This window comes from Capra hircus, unplaced genomic scaffold, assembly GCF_001704415.2.
Source record: "Capra hircus breed San Clemente unplaced genomic scaffold, ASM170441v1, whole genome shotgun sequence".
NCBI classification, from domain to species: Eukaryota; Metazoa; Chordata; class Mammalia; order Artiodactyla; family Bovidae; genus Capra; species Capra hircus.
The window spans coordinates 213,213-231,636 of record NW_017189629.1 but is presented as its reverse complement, the minus strand read 5'-3'; the positions used below and the strand labels follow the sequence as shown (position 1 = coordinate 231,636).

The 18,424-nt window shown below is 40.2% G+C and overlaps 1 protein-coding gene across 3 annotated transcripts; it reads right to left on the bottom strand.

The window, feature by feature from the left end:
* Positions 1-1,717: 1,717 nt before the first annotated feature.
* Positions 1,718-17,209, bottom strand: DDX3X (DEAD-box helicase 3, X-linked). Of its 3 annotated transcripts, none has more exons than XM_005700910.3 (17): positions 16,714-17,209; positions 13,889-13,946; positions 12,295-12,342; positions 10,496-10,628; positions 9,348-9,503; positions 9,168-9,267; positions 8,400-8,535; positions 7,156-7,241; positions 6,886-6,984; positions 6,617-6,777; positions 6,159-6,303; positions 5,934-6,078; positions 5,570-5,751; positions 5,360-5,477; positions 4,925-5,078; positions 4,543-4,682; positions 1,718-4,351 (listed from the first exon to the last, which is right to left on the bottom strand). In XM_005700910.3, the coding sequence occupies exons 1-17, from the start codon at positions 16,756-16,758 to the stop codon at positions 4,272-4,274; spliced, it is 1,986 nt and encodes a 661-aa protein (XP_005700967.1). In that variant the 5' UTR covers positions 16,759-17,209; the 3' UTR covers positions 1,718-4,271. The 3 variants fall into 3 exon arrangements, with proteins under 3 accessions (XP_005700967.1, XP_005700968.1, XP_013832038.1); XM_005700911.3 differs by having other exon boundaries at positions 4,543-4,679; positions 16,714-16,876; XM_013976584.2 differs by having other exon boundaries at positions 12,295-12,339; positions 16,714-16,876.
* Between the last annotated feature and the right edge of the window lie 1,215 nt (positions 17,210-18,424).

Genomic DNA, 18,424 nt, shown 5'->3' with positions numbered 1-18,424 from the left:
ACAAAGGGAATATAGCCAATATTTTATAACTGTAAACGGAATAGAACCTTTAAAAATTATGAACCACTATTGTATACCTGAAACATACAATTATACCTCAACTAAAATTATACACACACACACATACATGGGCTTCCCAAGTGGCTCAGTGGTAAAAATTCCACCTGTCAATGCAGGAGACTCAGGTTCAATCCCTGGATGGGAAAGACCCCCTGGAGAAGAAAATGGCTACCCACTCCAGTATTGCCTCGGAAACCCCATGGACAGAGGAGCCTGGCGGGCTCCAGTCCATGGTGTCACAGAGTCAGATACAACTGAGTTACTAACACTTTCTTTTGGGGGTTGTGAATAATGCTAAGGCATATTCACATGCAAGCCTAAACTGTAAATTCTTTTCCTAGAATTGCTAGGTCATAAAATTAACTCTTTTGAGACACCTCCTTGAAGTAAATGTGTTGATTTACTGTTTTCTCCAAAAAACATTTCCACAAGAAATATTCTTCCACAACATACTGCCATGTCAAAATAATCTTATGAAATTTTTCTAAAGACAACCTAGTCAGATATAGGTAGGGAAAACAGAGGAGAAAAGAATCAACAATGAAAACAAGAAATGGAAGTCACTAAGAGGAACCAAGATGGCCAGGAGAAATATCAATAACCTTGACATGCAGATGACATCACCCTTATGGCAGAAAGCAAAGAACTAAAGAGCCTCTTGATGAGTGAAAAGGTTAGCTTAAAACTCAACATTCAGAAAACTAAGATCATGGCATCTGGTCCCATCACTTCAAGGCAAATAGACGGAAACAGTGGGAACAGTGACAGACTTATTTTCTTGGGCTCCGAAATCACTGCAGATGGTGACTGCAGCCATGAAGTTAAAAGATGCTCCTTGGAAGAAAAGCTACGACCAACCTAGACAGCATATTAAAAAGCAGAGACATTACTTTGCCAACAAAGCTGTCTACTCCAGTAGTCATGTATGGATGTGAGTTGGACTATAAAGAAAGCTGAACACCAAATTGATGCTTTTGAACTGTAGCGCTGGGGAAGACTCAGTCCCTTGGACTGCAGGGAGATCCAACCAGTCCAGCCTAAGGGAAATCAGTCCTGAATATTCACTGGAAGGACTGATGCTAAAGCTGAAACTCCCAATACTTTGGCCACCTGATGCAAAGAACTGACTTATTGGCAAAGACCCTGATGTTGGGAAAGATTGAAGGCGGGAGAAGGATGATGGTTGCATAGCATCACTGACTCAACGGATAAGAGTTTTGAGTAAACCCTGGGAGTTGGTGATGGACAGGGAGGCCTGGCGTGCTGCAGTCCATGGGGTTGCAGAGTCAGACACAACTGAGCGACTGATCACCCCAAACCCAAATAACGTTCTTGATCTGTAAGTACTTATTGCACATATTAGATTACTAATGCATTTTTTTACCCAATTCATTACTGGACTGTTCAATCATCTTATGTATCAAGTGCTTCCAAGAATAGTTTCCTCCCCACCATCCATAAATGTCAAACTATAATTATAAACTGTACATCAACAAGGATCTTTTGGATTTCCATCTATTACAAAAGTCTTTTTCACTGTATTCCAAACTAATACCATCTTCATCTTTTATTAACGTAGCAGTGTAATTCCATATCCAAGAGGTGTTTCAAAATCAGCACTGGATGGCAACCCCAAAAAAATTACATCTTACAACTCTTCAGGCAAGACCACAACTTTATTTTCACCTAATAATAAACCACAATTGACAACAACAAAAGAGACTGTGCAGTTCAACTTTTATTTTAATAAAATCAGAATATGCACAGCACATGCAGTGCTAGCATCTAAACTAATACAATAAGCAATTACTAAAGCTACAGTGACTTGAGGTTCAATCTTTACATTCAGCAAGTTTAACTTCTTACATGATTTTTGAAACCTTATTTATTAACTGAAAATATTGCTTGCTGATAAAACTTGCTCAAATGCTATCGCTGAATGTCCAAGTCACTGACTATGCCAATACAACAAAGATAACCACATGTTTCAGGATTGCAATGAGCCAGACATTCACTGGAAAAAAAAAAATACACACAACGAAACAAAACACACAATATTTGAATATGGACACTTCGTATCAGTGTTTTGAAGTGTTTCATTAATATCTTAAGACGAGTGTATCAAAACCTTGGCATGATTTAATTTAAAGTCGCCAATTTTGTTTTTACTAACATCAGAAAGTTATGGCTACACTGCCAATGCCGGGTCTGCTTAATTTGACTTAAGAGTTTAATATGACTTAACATTAAAAGCTCACACTACCCCGAAATATATAATTTCACGCATACGGTGACATTCAACATTCAAGTGCCAGTGTTTTTGTACTGTCTTTTGGTCAAGTTTCTTTAAACTTTCAAAGAATCACTTTTAGGCTTACAAAAATAAATATTTGTCAAAATGTTCAATAAATATTACATAAAACTAGCAGCAAAAAGTATCTAGAAATCTGTCGTGTGCAAATAGTTTTCTTCCCAACTATCATTCCCATGGTCCCAAATAAATTTTAGAATCTAGTCCCATCCCCTTCCTAGACAAGCTGCGTTCAACAATCTCCAAGAGACAAAATAAGATTGGAAGTTTAAGGACACGCACACAAGACATATATATAAAATTCTCTGAATGTGCAATAAAAGAAGTACTTTGTAAAAAGTTATGGGCAAAATGTACAAGGGCCTAAACCTAGACTAATTGAAATAGCACCATAACAAATGACCTCAATACTGTCAAGTGCACCTACTTAATAAAAGTTTTAGAACAAGGCACAATACACTTGAAAATCTATTGCACTTTAGGAAATTTTTGCCATCTTCCTATGCCACTGTAAAAAGATTGAGCATTTTGATCACCGCATTCTGGCCACAAAATTAGCACAGAATTCAATAGTGGCAGAGGCATTTTAGTGGTGGACAATGCTCATCTTTGGCCAGATTTAGCATAAACAGACTATAAATACAATGGAAACCTATGCAACTAAAACTGACTAAAACTGCACTGTATAGCAGAATTGACACCTTGTGCAGTTATGTACATATTTCCAACCTGTGTGATCTCAAAGATTTCAGTTTGTTACTCTTCTGGAGCCATTTTTACAAAGTCTATAGTAAGCCAGTTTAACATCTCAACGCAGCTTGAACAGAGTAATATGAATCGGCATTTAAAAGAAAGCCTGCTGCATTTAATTCTTCCTGTTCATACCCTCTTGACCAAAAAACATCAACACTAGCATGCGTTATTAGACCAAAAATCATCCAGGGCCCTAATGAGGGCTGGTCATTGCTGTGGTCAGCCATTCTACCATTTCAATTTCACTTATGGCAGGCATTTAAAAAGTCTAAGTAGATGAATTCTCCTAAAACCCTATCTCAAGTTATCAGACCTTTAAACTTTCCCTGTAATATTATGCCCACATTTGGCTAGCTCATAATTAATGATCTGCCTAAACACTGAAAGAGGAATTGCTGTATTTACTTGCATTAACTTTGAAAACAGTGCTTTGAATGTATGCATGTATTCATACATCACCTCATCATGACTGGAATGGCTTGTTTAAAGACTATCAGGTTCTAAATACCTATCCAGGATAGAGTGAGCAAATCAGAACTTTAACTTAATACAGTTCGCCACATTAGAAACTAATTCCATTAATATGCTTCAAAGACATTTGTTGTTTGTTTTCCCCCAATCTGCAAGTATCAAAAAGCCCTAATGCAGGCTACTGCATAAGTTTTTTCCTTATAATATTTATGGATGAATCGATGATTCCTGTTAAGTTGTATCACACCTGTGTGCCAAGGTTTGATTTTAGCCCAAGTTCAGTAAATTTATTTTGTCAAAAACAATTGGTATCTTGAGCATTACTGAGCCAACAGGACATCAAAATAAAAAGTTGTCTAAAGTTAAAGGCACAGTACATTAACAAACAAATGATCCTCAGTCACAAATTATAAATGCAGTTTGGGATGGGGGTTGGGAGGGGAGTTAATCCAAACTACAGCAATGAAATCTTCAAACCACCTTCTGAACAGGGCTGCTGATTGTTCCTTTCGACTCTTCATGTGACCTTGAGCTCCCTTAAAAAAAAAATTTCAGTGGAGAATCACAGCTGGTAATGTACTGCGAGTTCTTGAAGCTACACAAGGTATAGTCTGGCTAAGTTACATGTGGTTTCCATATTAGCTTGTTTGGCAGGGTGACCTACTGCAAAGCAGGTTCAGTTACCCCACCAGTCAACCCCCTGGGAGTTATAATTTCCTCCATATCCATCACTGTTGTAAAAGCCTCCATAGCCACCTAATGAGAGATTAAAAAAAAAAAAATTATTAAGTCATCCATTGTGTAATACAACCTTTCCCTTCTTTAAATATTTTGATGTAAAATGACAAAAAGCAATCTATGGGGCCAATATTTTAAATTACTCTTTGAAAAGGATGAAAAAGGGCAAAAGCCTTTCCCAAAGGTATGAGATTAAAATGTAACATCACCTCCACCAAACCCTCTGCTGCTTCCATGGCCGCCTCCACCACTGCGGCTGCTGCTGGCGCGGCTGCTGCTGAAGCTGGAACTGCTGCCACCACTACTCTGTCGATAGTCTCTGGCACCAAATCCTCCACTGAATCTACTACTATAAGGACAAAATGTTAGTTTACATAAAGACAACCCAATTCTTGTTAAAATTTCCAATGACCAATTTCTGATTTTCCAATTCAAGCAATTCCACTTAGCCCTTCTTTTCTGTAATAAGAATTTTATATATAAGGCCTTAGCTGTGAAAAGCTGACACTGAAGGTCACTTAAATAACCTTAAAAATCACACCCCTCTCCATTATACACATTATTTAATAAAACACATTATTTCTAACTCACCTTTTGGATCGTCCACGACTGCTACCCTTGTAGTGGTGTTCATAAGCCATGTTTTCTAACCAAGATGGCACTTCCTGTTTAGCTTCAACAAGAAGATCCAACAAATCCTTGGTAATATTTATGTTCCTCTCATTAAAGAATGAGGTGGCAAGGCCTAAAACAGTTCCAAAAAGTACATAAATTAAGGTCTTCCACAGAGCAGCACAATATTCTTACTTTCATATTAGAATATTAAGTAGAATAATAATTTTTAAAAAAGATAATTTGCTATTTGTTCTTTGAACAAACCTTGACTTTCCCCTCTTGCCACTTCTGATATTTTAATAGCATTCCTTGAAAATCAGAGTTCATCTAAGACCCTGAAAAGTTCTTTGCTGTAAGAATCACACTGAAAATCAGAAGCCACCAGATCATCCTAAGTAATCACACACTTACCAAGGTTTCCTACACGTCCTGTACGGCCAATGCGATGTACATATTCTTCAATATCACTTGGCAAGTCAAAATTGATAACATGTTTCACATTTGATATGTCCAGTCCTCTTGCTGCTACCTAGAAAATAATTTTTGTTACATATGGTCCATTTAAAACAAAGTAAATAGTTGAACATGCTGGCCTAGAAAATAAAATTAAATTTTACATACTGCTGTAGCCACGAGAATTGGGCTTTTTCCTGAGCGGAACTGGTGAAGGGCCTCTTCTCTATCTCTCTGAGATCGGTCTCCATGGATACTGGTACAAGCATATCCTTCATGGTATAAGAAATCCTCCAGAGAATCTGCACCCTTTTTGGTCTCCACAAACACTAAGGTCAGTGAATCTTTGCCTGAAGTTAAAATATCACAAGGTTTCTGTCACTAATAGTGGCTTGGTTCTCTGTGCACTTAGTAAACTTACGAATAGAGGCAAATAGACTGTCTCAACAGAATGTATTGGATGAGAAGGAAAAGCACTAAAGGTGATCCAAATAGATTACCCTAAGCCACCAGACTAATGCTAAAATTATACCTGTTGCATTTAGAAGATCAAGCAGAAATGACCGTTTGTCTGACTCTTCAACCCAAACTACTTTCTGTGTTATGTTCTCAGAGGTAGAGCCAACTCTTCCTACGGCCAAAAAGATATACTCATCCAAGAAGTCACGAGCAAGCATCTGAAAGAAAAAAATTTTTGTTTTATCATCTATTGAGATAAACAAATTCTCTAAGTAAGATCTGCAGCACCAAACAATACCTGTATTTCCTTAGGGAAAGTAGCACTAAACATCATAGTGTGGCGAACTCCCTTTGGTGGCATAGTATCTTGTTCAACGATTCTACGTATCTGAGGTTCAAACCCCATATCCAACATCCGATCTGCTTCATCTAACACCAAGTACCTGCCATGAAAAAAAAAATCCAGCTTAGAATTTGAGGCGAAAAGGTAGTTTCCATTTCTATAAGCACAGTTAATTATTCATTCAGGTAGTTTAGTTCCTCACACCATACAATCTGACCCATGTACATAAGACACAGCACAGGATCTCTGCCACTAAATCGCACAGCCAAATCAGCTCTGTATACTTGACTCTGGTCTGAAGGTCTGGTCATTCTTAGCCTCTACTAAAATCACCTCAAATTAAAATTACAATCAGTTAACTTTTAAGTTGGAAGACTAAAAAATGCTTTTCACACATTTAAAAATTAACATACTTGCAGAAGTCTAATCCAATTTTTCCTCTTTCCATCATATCCACTAGACGTCCTGGAGTCGCAACTAACAAATGGCATCCACGTTCCAAGTCTCGAATTTGCTGACCAATATCAGCACCACCATAAACCACGCAAGGACGAACTCTAGATCGGTATGAAAACTATAAGCAAAGAAAAATTTATTAATTTTAAGACCAAGATTTTTACATGGTCATAAAACACTTCATCAGAATCAATGAGAAGGCCAATAACCTGAAAGGCATACTTACTTTCCTGGCTTCCTCATAGATCTGTACAGCCAATTCTCTAGTTGGTGCTAACACCAAAGAGATTGGGTATTGTTTGCGGCGCCCGTATCTTCCATTTTCCTAAGAAATAATTTATTAAACTTGTTAACATCCTCTCTTAAAAGGTTCATTACAACATAATCCCCTTCTGCAATTTATAGATTACATGTAAATGCTGTTACTAATTATACAGATTAGAACGCACAAGTCTGTCATTTAGAAAGCTTTCTCATTTTATACAGAAATATTTACCTTCATGGCCCTCAGAGCCTCGCCGGGACCATCAGAATAAATCTGACTCAAGATGGGCAAGAGAAATGCTGCAGTTTTTCCAGACCCTATTTTAAAGAAAGGATATTCATTTAACCACAGAAAAACTGGCTTATTACTTTTGAACATATATTGGTAGATGATGGCGTTTTAACTGCCGAATTACTTGGCAATTAATTAGTAATCTCACTTTAATTCCCAAATTAAATTTCTAAAAATAGGCTAATTTTAAAATACCATCAAGTGATGACTTTGATCAACCTGTAATAGGAGTTAGTGAACTAAGTTTAAACTATTTATTTTTATAAATAAAGCTTTACTGGAATATAGCTGTGACCAGTAATTTACATATCATCTATGGCCGCTTTCATACAACAGCAGAGTAGTAGCAGAGACCACATGGTCCATCAGCCAAAAAAATATTTTTGTTCATTTACCAAAAAAACCCTACCATATATATATATATATACACACACACCAAATTTTGGTCACTAACATTGTAGTAGTTTTCACTTCTTTGCTTCACTTGTGTAACGTATGTGTCACGCAGTCATGTCTGATTCTTTGCAACCCCATGGACTGTAGCCCACCAGGCACCTCTGTCCATGAGGATTCTCCAGCCAAGAATACTGGAGCTGTCATGCCCACATCCAGGGGATCCTCCCAACCCAGGGATCAAACCCTAGGTCTCCTGCATTGCAGGCAGATTAATACCATCTGAGCCACTAGGAAGCACTTGTGTAAAGAGAGCAGGAATTCTGTCTCAAAACTGGTGTCAATTTCTAATACTTCCTTATAAGTATTGTATATACTGATAGGGAGGTACTACTTTACCCGTCAATGAACCTTCTTTTGGCCACATTTCCACGGATCACAGGCTATTCTCTATCTTTCTCTAATTTTCTACAGTTCTCACTTCCCCACCACTGCAATCACAAAAACCTATCTACTTGTTACAGTAGTATCAAGCTCACGACTTTCTATAGGCCATCCCTAAGATACCCTAATAAAAGCACTAGAAGTAATATAACCAAAAGGCTAAGACAAAAGAGATACCATCCAGCTACTCCTTACCAAGGTGTACCAGTCAGGTTACATACAGGACACTCAAGCTTCCTCATGAAACTTAAAATGCTCCATGCATATTTTCCTGGTATTGGTTTTTATTAGAGCAAGCCAAGTCAAGGTATTCTTGACAACTTTTTACTTTCATCAAGTCTGCTTACCTGTTTGGGCACAGGCCATCAAGTCTCTCTTCTCTTTGATAATAGGAATAGCATGCTTTTGCACTGGAGTTGGGCGAGTGTAACGAGTAAGCTCAATGTTTCCCATAATAATTTCTCCCATCTCAACATCACTGAACTGTTAAGAAATTCATCAGGGTAAACAAGCAGAAATGCTATCTGGAGCATTTTGTTTCATACAAATACAAGGTGGGGACAACTATCAACCAATTTGAACCTTCAATTTGCTTTACAGTAAAAGTCATCATCTTACACATTTTGAGGAAAAACAAAACCAAACCACTCCATAAGCTTAAACTACAATGGAAAAGTTTTGGGTTCTTCCTATGTTTGACCCACTTACTATTTCTTTTTACCCCCAATCTTTTGCCTTGTTTATTTCAACTCTCAGCTTCTTGACTATTTACTTTTTAAGTTAGTTTTTATAGGCATACAATTACTTTACAATGATGTGTTAGTTTCCACTGTACGGCAAAGTTAAATCAGCTATATGTATACACATCCCCCTTTTGGATTTCCTTCCCATTTAGGTCAACACCCGACCCATTTTCTATTTCAAATTATTAGTAATGGTAACACCGAATTCACTCTCCCCCTTCCCACAAACCACGAGGCAGGTTTTTAAATTAACTTTAAAAAACTGTCAAGATAAAGCAAGCAGTCTACCTATGTTAGGAAGCCCATCTCATCTTGATGTGCTGCGAAAAGATCTACACTTCCCTATCTTAAAGGTCATGCAAAAATACCTACACTTTCAATGTGTGGAGGACAGTTGTTGCCTGTTGCCTCAACTGGAATGTCATCATATTTTTCAAAGTTAATCCCAGTGTTGCCTCCAGAAAAGAGTTCTCTGAAATCAGAAGATTGGTATGTTTGTTACACGGAGCTGATAAGGCTTCATCACAATTAACATACACTTCAGAAACTTACTGTTCCAAGCGTTCACTTGGTGGGAGTGGTTTTGACCAATCATCTTCATCTGATTTGTCACACCAGCGACTATTTCCACGTTCATATTTGCCAAAACCACCTCTGTCACCACGGCCGCCAATGCCGTCATAGTCACCTCGTCCACGATCATCAAACCTAAATAGCACAAGCAATTAATCAAAATCTTATTTAACCATTATCAGATTCCTACCACTAGAACTGTACCTGGAGAGAGGTTCATTATGGCTAATTTCAAGGATGTCACCAGTCCAATTCGGGCTTACTCTTACTTGACAAATAAGGCCCTCTAACCAGACTATACCATTTATATAACTTTATTTTCTAAATTCAGTATCCTCTTTTATTATTATATAGCTGATACAGTCCTCATACATGTTGAGATCAAGAATCAAGTCTTTGTACCTGAAATATAATATTGTAAAGCAACTATACTTCAATAAATATAGATATAAAAATCCTTGGGGCAGTCAGTCTTATATGTGAAACCAGCACATTAACTTACACCTTTAAATGTTTTCATCCAAATATTTTTAGTGTTAGAGAAAAAAAGGAAAAGTATCACACCAAATATCAATTGTCCTGGTTACATTAGGATGCTACTTAAAGGACAACTTACTTGTGTGACAGACTTTGGATAAAAGGTAGAAAATAATCCTTACCTGAATTAAGATGTTTTTAGTTTTAGGCCTGTTTTCGAAAAAGCAGGACACACAGGACTAACCACAGCTATTAGGCGCATGAGGTCAGTTCATCACACTTGTGTAATCAAAAATATAAGGTTTAAAAATTGTCATAGAATATCCACAAAAATGTCAACCAAAATTAGGCCATTCACTAAACTTACTCTTTAAAGTAGAATACATAAAATTAGAGAAATATAAAAATAATTGATTTCATTATGCCAAAGGGCATATTCTTATTCTCATTTAATTTTGGTGTAGTAAGTTCAATTTAGTAAAGACTTCTTACAGTTAAAAATCTATGATTAAAAAGACATACTTAACATCCAAACAGGTGGTACACTAAGGGGGAAAGATAATCATGCTTAATGGTCAGGGTCCAGACCAATTTCTAAATTGCTTTATTGTACACATGCAAGAAAGGCAAGAAGATAATAAGTCACTTACCTTCCCCTTGATCCACTTCCACGATCACTGAAGAAACTAGACTTTCCTCTTGAATCACTTCGGGAACCAAAACTGCTGTATGCATCCTTATCTTTACTAGAACTCCACCCTGAACTGTCTTTATCATAGAATCCTTCAATTAAAAAAAAAAGCAAACTCATTTTATTGTAGTAATTAGAAAATGACACTAGTTTAAAACATGATTTCTTTGTTTCTGAGTTTGAAGCCCTCCAATGACTATCACATCTCTGGATCAGAGGGACAACGGAAATATTCCTACCATAGTACTAGAACATACTATACGCTGAACAAAACAATCAAGTCTGAAAATGTTCTAAACGAATACAACTTCTAAAAGGTCAGTAGGTTTGCCTTTAACACAATGACTATGGTCTTGTTACATGACCATCACAATTTAATTTCATTTTACAGGCGTGAATGAGTCTACCAGGAAAGAGCAATCATTGTCTCTAAGTTTCTTAGTGATATTCACTTAAAACATTAAGAAATTTACTTTGTTTAATATAGTATTTCTTGGTTTCAATAGTAAAAAATTTAAGAACAGTGCTCTGTTCACATGTAATACATGGTATCAGATGAGAATTAGGAATACCTAGAAAAAAGGAAAATCCTGATACCTACACACTCCGTGTAGACAGGTTCCTAGGGTATAGCTATAAACACTCAGTAAAAGGGGATGACAAAGGTATAAATTAGCCCAACAGGTATACGGTTTAAAGACAAGCAGAGGATTTAACTAGCTTCAGTGACATTTTATTAAATAGTCAGAGACAGTTTACAAGTTAATTAGGTTACTTTCCTTCTCCCTGTGCCTCTACTAGCCCAGTGATTAACAGCCTTAGCTACCAATAAAGAGCTGAGTTAGATTTCTAAGACCTATTTCAGCTCTAACTCCTATATGATACTGCCTCTTTCCCTGCTTTGATTCCTATCATTGCAATAAGGCAGGAAAAGCACTAAATACACATGGGGGTCAATTTCAGCTAGTACATTCTAAGGAATAAGAATCCGACTATACAGTAACTAAAGACAATGATGTGACACCTAAGAAATAATATAGGAGTTCTTTTAATGTTTTTGGCCCCATGGCATGTAGGATTTTAGTTCCATTCCCTAGATCTTATACTCCGTGTATTGCCTTAGATAGTGAAGCTAATACAGACTACCTATGAATATAGACAAATGACAGCAAATCATGGGCTCCTGTGGACTCTCCACCCTTCCAATCCTGCTTTCTTTATCCAGTATCTTCCCTCTTGATGACTTTTAGTTTTCCTGACCTTCCCTTTTCCTCCAAAATCTCAGATGACCTATTTAAAGGAAGCAGTTGAAGCCAGAGAACCACTCCCATCTATCAGGAGCATGCCTGATGCTTGTTAACTATTCCCCAATAATCCCATTTCATTTCGGCACCTCTGCAAGACCGAAATAACTGGATTGTTATCACTGTGCAGCAGTTTTGTTTACACAGTAGGATCCCCACTCACCTTTTTCAAATTGAACTCATGCTATTTATGATTACATACAGAGGTTCAGCACAAGACTAGAGAAATTGTACAAAACCATGCCCTTGGCCTGAGATGAGTGTGACATAGGAAATGCAGAGATTTCCTCTATCTGACATTAGATGAGTTTTTTCTAAGTCCTAGTATCTGAAATTATTCTGACAGTAGGAGAAAAGAGCACAGTGTTCAGACTTCGAGGTGTCTCACTTTCCCTAAGCTCCAATTTTTAAATGCAGCAATAATTAAGTATACCAAGTTGCTCAAAAAACTTACCTTTAGTAGCTTCTCTGTTCCTTAAGTGAGGAGGAATATAGCGCCCTTCTAAAAGAAATGACAAAGTTAAATTTCACATTCCAAAAAACTTTAAAGCTTTTTATCTAAGTTTGTGATGCTAAAAAAGTCCTGGAAAGAAAAAATTTAAATCTCTAGTCTTCTAGTCTGGTCTACGTCTATTTTAAATGAGTTACTGCTTTAATAAGATGAATTTTAAAAGGGGAAGAAGAACAGATTTGAATTGAATTGGAACCTAATAGTTGAAATCTACGAATAAATTTAATTTGCCACTAGCGGCCAATTTAACACACTATTTTTAAAAAGTCTGCTAAGATTTCAGAGAATTGTCATAAATAACAAGAGTTGCAACATTGTTACTACAATAATCTAGCAAAGACACAACAAAAATATTAACAAGTCTCTTATGGAGCATAAGTATTACTGTAACAACCTAAAAAGTAACAAATCGTGTATCTAGTCACTAAGAAGCTTTTTTGTTCCTGCTCTGGTTAAATCCAAAACATATGTACATATGTAATATGGGAAAAGCTGCAGAGTGAAATGATTTCAAGGAATTGTGGGTTTTGACACTTGCACTGTTTAAGGAAAGTCAACTGTTGTTCTATATGCAAATAAAAACACAGCCTAGACTATGAGTGAGAACAAAAGCAAGTAATATATTTCCAACTAATAACATCAACTTGCTTTATTACTAGTTAATGTTCAATTTAACCTCTTCACTTCTGGGCTGAATTAAAGATCTCCATTAGAATGGTCAATTACTAAAAGATTCTTAGCCTGACAAAGTGAAATTTAAAACAAATACCAATTAACTGTGCCCAGTGAGGCCCTTCCTGCATAAAAATAAACATCCCTTAACTACGCAATAAACAGAGCTTGAAGAAACAGTGCTTTCAGCCCTTAACACATTCAATATACATACTACATTTTTTCTTTCAGTTAATTCAATAGGAAGAGATCTGAGCTGAAGCAGGTCTACTGCCAATAATAAACCAAGAGCCCCTACACCTTAATCTTTACCATGTCTCAAAAAAAATCCTTTCAAGAGAAAATAACAAAAAAACAAAAACTTTTCAGGGAAAAAAAAATTCAGCATTTAAAATCCTGACCACCACTTTGAGATTCATTATAGCCTTGTTCTATTAGTAATTCTCATGTTCTTCATGGAAAAGGAGTGGCTGTACCTGATGCATGTGAATATGTGAATATTCTCTTTATTCAGTTTAATTCCAGTAAATTCACTCTTAATAGCGAAATAAACACTCCCACCACCTTTAAGCTGTGTTCAGGATTCATAATGGACATAATCAAACTGTAATTTGTGTGCTGTATAAGGTCCCTAACGATTTTTTCACTCAAGAAAACTACTCCTCATTATCAAAAGACCACACTACCCACATTCTTTACACAGTTAAAACTGGAAGGGAAATTCCTAAATTTTAAATAAATCCAATGAAACATTAAGTTATTATAGTTCTAATACTCAGTAACACAACATTGTAAATCAACTATATTCTGACAATTTTTTAAAAAAGCTCTAACATTCAGTAAATGCATAAAATATTTTACTTACTGCTGGCTGTACTTCCTCCACTCTGATTATCTGAAGAGTTCAGGTCTAGGCCAGCAAACTAGAAGAGAGTTAAATTTTGGTTAGCAGCCCATGCGCAGAAACATTACACTAAAGGAAAACTTGGTGGAACTCTTAAGGAGAATGTGACTAAGAATGTGAGCAAACGCAAAATACTACAGTACTACAGTTTACACTGCAGAAAGTACCTAACCAAGATGGTGGCGCTATCCAGGAGAAACCAGGTCCAAATTCATAATCAAAATGAATTTTCCCTGTAACTTTTTCCATTGTAAAAGTTCAAAAAATTTAAATTATTTCAAAATGTCAAGTAGTCAGTGGATTCATTTTAGCTCCAAATATTTGGAGATAAATGTTTCCTACTGGGAATTATTCTAAACCTACAGAGCACACCTGAAAAATATTCAGAACAAAACTTGTATTGACCATTTCTCAGCTTTCATTTCTAAATACTGCAACTAGAGTAGCACTCTTCAGAACAAAAATTTACAATATAACCACTACACAACCATATTAAGTAGGTACCTATTTATTTTTCCATTTTCACAGCGAAGCTGAGAACACTTTGGACATACATGGCACATTTTACTGCCTTTCATCTCCATTTCTACCCATCCCTTTACACTGGTAACTTAAAAGCCTCAACATTCTAAAAAAAAAAAAGCGCTTCATCGAATTCTGTGATGACTAAACAAACTATTTACAAAGCAACGAGGAGAAAACTGTGCCAAAAGCAGTATTTCATTAAAAAAAAAATTCAACCAGCCACACGGCACTATTGCCACGTGTTTCCAATAAACCACAACGTTTAAGTCCTGTTAAAAGCTTAAAATTGTATACTGTAAAGTTGCAAGCATCAATGTAATCACTGAAAACTGGAAGATGCTAAATCTTAAAGAAAAAATGAATACAGTAACACTTCGGAGGCAGCTCGTTTCCTAACTTCTATTAACAAAACGCTGCGGTGCTTTCTCTGCACGATTGTCTCAGCAACAGACTAATACTTTAAGGCACAAAAACTTCCTTTTTGTACTTATTGCAATACGTTTTGTTACTAATTTTACACTTGGCAAAATGAACTACGTAGAGCACTTTAAATGCTACTGTAAATTGCTAGGGTGACATTAATGCAATTTTCTCATTTGTGAATTTGCTTGCTGCTTAATTCTAACGACTGTGTATATGTTTTTCCAATTATTTCGATTTCAAAGTTTATTCCTGCTTATAATCTTAAATAGGTGCCGGCACCACCTATATGTTAAATTTTAAAACTGGGGACCGGCCATGTTCTTGATCAGATTTTTTTAATGTCTCTGCTCCATTTAACACGGAACATGTCAGCATTTGGAAGGTTTATTCCGATTCATTAATGGAAAAAATGCTCTCCCCCTAACAGATAGCCGAGTCCCTAAAAAACACTATACACGACTGAAAATCTATTAACAATTCAGTTGTGTCACTCAAGTTCGTTTCAGAATTCTGGAGCTCGCGGTACGCAGAAGTTTACTTAAAAGCAGCAAACCATCGATTGAAGAGCTTCTCTGAAGCGTGGTGCCACTGTTGCTGAGGGATGCAGACTTCTGCCATCTCCGCCCAGAACCCCTCCTCTGCGATCACGCGCCCTCCCGTCCTCTACCTCTAAACCCTTACAAGAGGGGCTCCAATTAAGACAAACCCGGGGCCCCTGACTGATTTCAAAATTTTCAGTCCACAAGCAGCAACAAGTCACCAACAAAATTCTTTATTTCTTCCCAAGCCACATTCCAGGCGTTTTTTCCCAGGCCGAGCCCCGCACCAAACGTCCCCAACCTGAGGACACTGGTACACTCCGTGGTACCTCCCAAAACGACGCGTGGCTCGAAGCAAAGCCTCCACACTCACTATTGCGACCACGTGAGGCGGAGCCGGCAGTGCCGGGTCGCTAACCTCCTCGCCGCGTTCCACTTCGATCTCCAGAGCCCGGCGCCACCGCGCACGCAGCGGCCCATTCCTCCCTCCTCTCCATCCCTCCCCCCCCCACTCCTCCTCGAATCTTCTGCGTCACAAAACTTTCCACTCCGGAAACGCGGCCTCGCGGGCCACGGACCCGAGGCTGCGGAAACCGGGCTGGAACGAAAAAAAAGCCCCGGGGAAGGAAGCCCAGGAAGAACAAGATGCCCATCCATCCCTGTTTCCGGGCCCTCGGCGGCCCGTCTTCCCCCGTTCGGGGGGCGCAGCGCCGCCCAGCCACCCGACACCACACAAAGGAGGCCGCCGCCATTACCCCGAGCGAAGGCCACCCCCCGCACCGCCCCCTCCCACATTCCAGGGCCGCTTTCCACCTCCCGCTCACACGCGCGTGCACACACAGACACGCCAACGCCGCCTGGGTCTCCGACAAGAATCCGAGCCGCGCACGCCCTAACTCTCAGGGCCATAAAGGTCCCCTTTCGCGAACCTCCGCGCCGCGCCCCTCCCCCCCCGCAGCACCCATGGGTCACAAGTCAAGTCGAGGTTCGCGCGTGCGCGCCTCCGCGAGAACGCGCGCCCCCTCCCCCTCCGCCCGCCTGCGCACGCACACACAAAAGCCGCCATTGTGCTCTGCCCGGGGACAATACCGCCGGCCAAGCTGGGGCCCCTGCGACAGCCACAATCAGCATTCCGGTCACCTTCCCGTTTCCCCACAGCCCCGGGACACTGACACTCGCTAGCCTAAGGTACCCAGAAAATGGGAACTGAGGGTACTAGGTAGCACTGCGCCACAAACCAGGTTAGATCGGGGGAGGGATTCCTGCAGCAACAATCCCGGTAGGCTCCTTGCGGCTCACCTGCTGGTCCAGCCCGAGCGCATTTTCCACCGCCACATGACTCATCCCTGAAGAGTACCGAGAACTCGGAGTCTTCCGCTGCTGAGCTAATGTGTTGGGTTCACCGCGAAGGTCCTCTCACGGGAGAACTGCGGCTCTGAAATGCACGGCGCGGCCACGGATCTAATATACCCGCTCGAGTGACTGCTACGTCAGCACGTACGACGTGTGCCCTCCCTCTCACACCCGCACTCCTCCCGCCGCTACGACTTTTGCCTAGCTACTGCGCGCTCGTTTAGTCCTAACCTCGCGGGATTTCCTAGTCGGTCGCGTCTGCGCTTCGTCGTCCTACCTTGGCACTCAGCGCTAAATGCTGTCCTAGATCGCTTGAGTGCCACTTCCCCTGTCCTCCGCTATTACCTTTTCTCAGGACTGGGAGGTCTCGAGATCTCGCGAGACCTCATCCCCTCCCGTTTTCCGCCAGCTGTGAGACCTTAAAATATAACCTAGACTTTTTTCCCCTTTTTTTCCCAACGTTCTCAGTTTTCACTGTTCCTTTCTTTCTAGGGAGCACTCTTTCCTTCTCTCTCAGTCCCCTAGACTTTGAAAGGTTGTGCGATTTCTCCAAACTAATCAGCCCATGTATTTTCCCGGGCAGAAGCCCCGAAATCCAAGTTTGGCAATGAGGGGCCCGAAACCCAGGGGACAGCGGGTCACGTGACCGCAGGTGCCAAATGCGGAGGCCATTTTGTGGAGCAGGAAACCGTGGTTTTAAATAGAGTGCTCGGAATCGGGGGGAGGAGGGGAAAGAGGGAGGGAGGAGACGGGAAGAGGAGAAGGGGGGAGGGGGAAAAGAGAGGAAGGAGGAGGGAAGAGAGCGTGATGGTGACGGGGCGTGGGGGGGAGGGAGAAGTGGAGGGGCGCTGGCGGCGGGCGCGGGTGGTGGGACACTAGTTGCCTAGGCAGCGGGTGCGCTGCCTAGGAATGCCATAGCCCCTTGGCTCCCACACGCACCTCCGACTCCCCCACCAAGAGAGCGCGCTCTAGCGCGCGCGTCCCCGCCCCCCGCAGTTAAGAAACAATGAGACAATCGGGCTGAACGCGAGCGGGAGGTAGCGCACCCTCTTGGGACCCCCGCCCTTCGCCGGCACCACAGCTCCATTAGGCCGCAGGTTTCCTATTGCGGGGCGTCCAGCGGCTCAGGGCCGATGGCCACCACCGGCGCGGTGCTGCTTCCCTCAAAGCCAGAGGACTCGGGATGGAGAGCCGTTCTCCTAGGGAGTCGGAGGCGTTTGTGGTTGGGCGCAATCTCGGCCTGCCGAAGAAAGTCTACCGCATCATCGGCCTGGGTTCAGGGTGACCCCGGGCCACTGCGGTGAATGGGGAATTGCCGGAATGGGTCGGAGGCACCCCTTATGCTCCCCCCTCCTAAGCAGGCGACCTCCGGTCCCTACCTCAGTGCCACAGAACCTTAAATAGAAGAAAATGTGTTGACTAGTGAATCCCTGGCTTTAAGCGAGCGGCGGCACATATATGGTTTTTAGAAACGTTTTTCTCTCTTTTCTGACCCTCAGCCTGACAGAATTAAATAATATACAGGGTTTCCAACCATCCCCCAAAGGATCTGCTGCTGCCAGAATTCAAACAGCTCGTTCACATCACGTACTTTACCACTTTGCTTTTCTCTTCCAGTTTTTAAAATTGAAACAAATTCTAACGAGATAGGGAGATA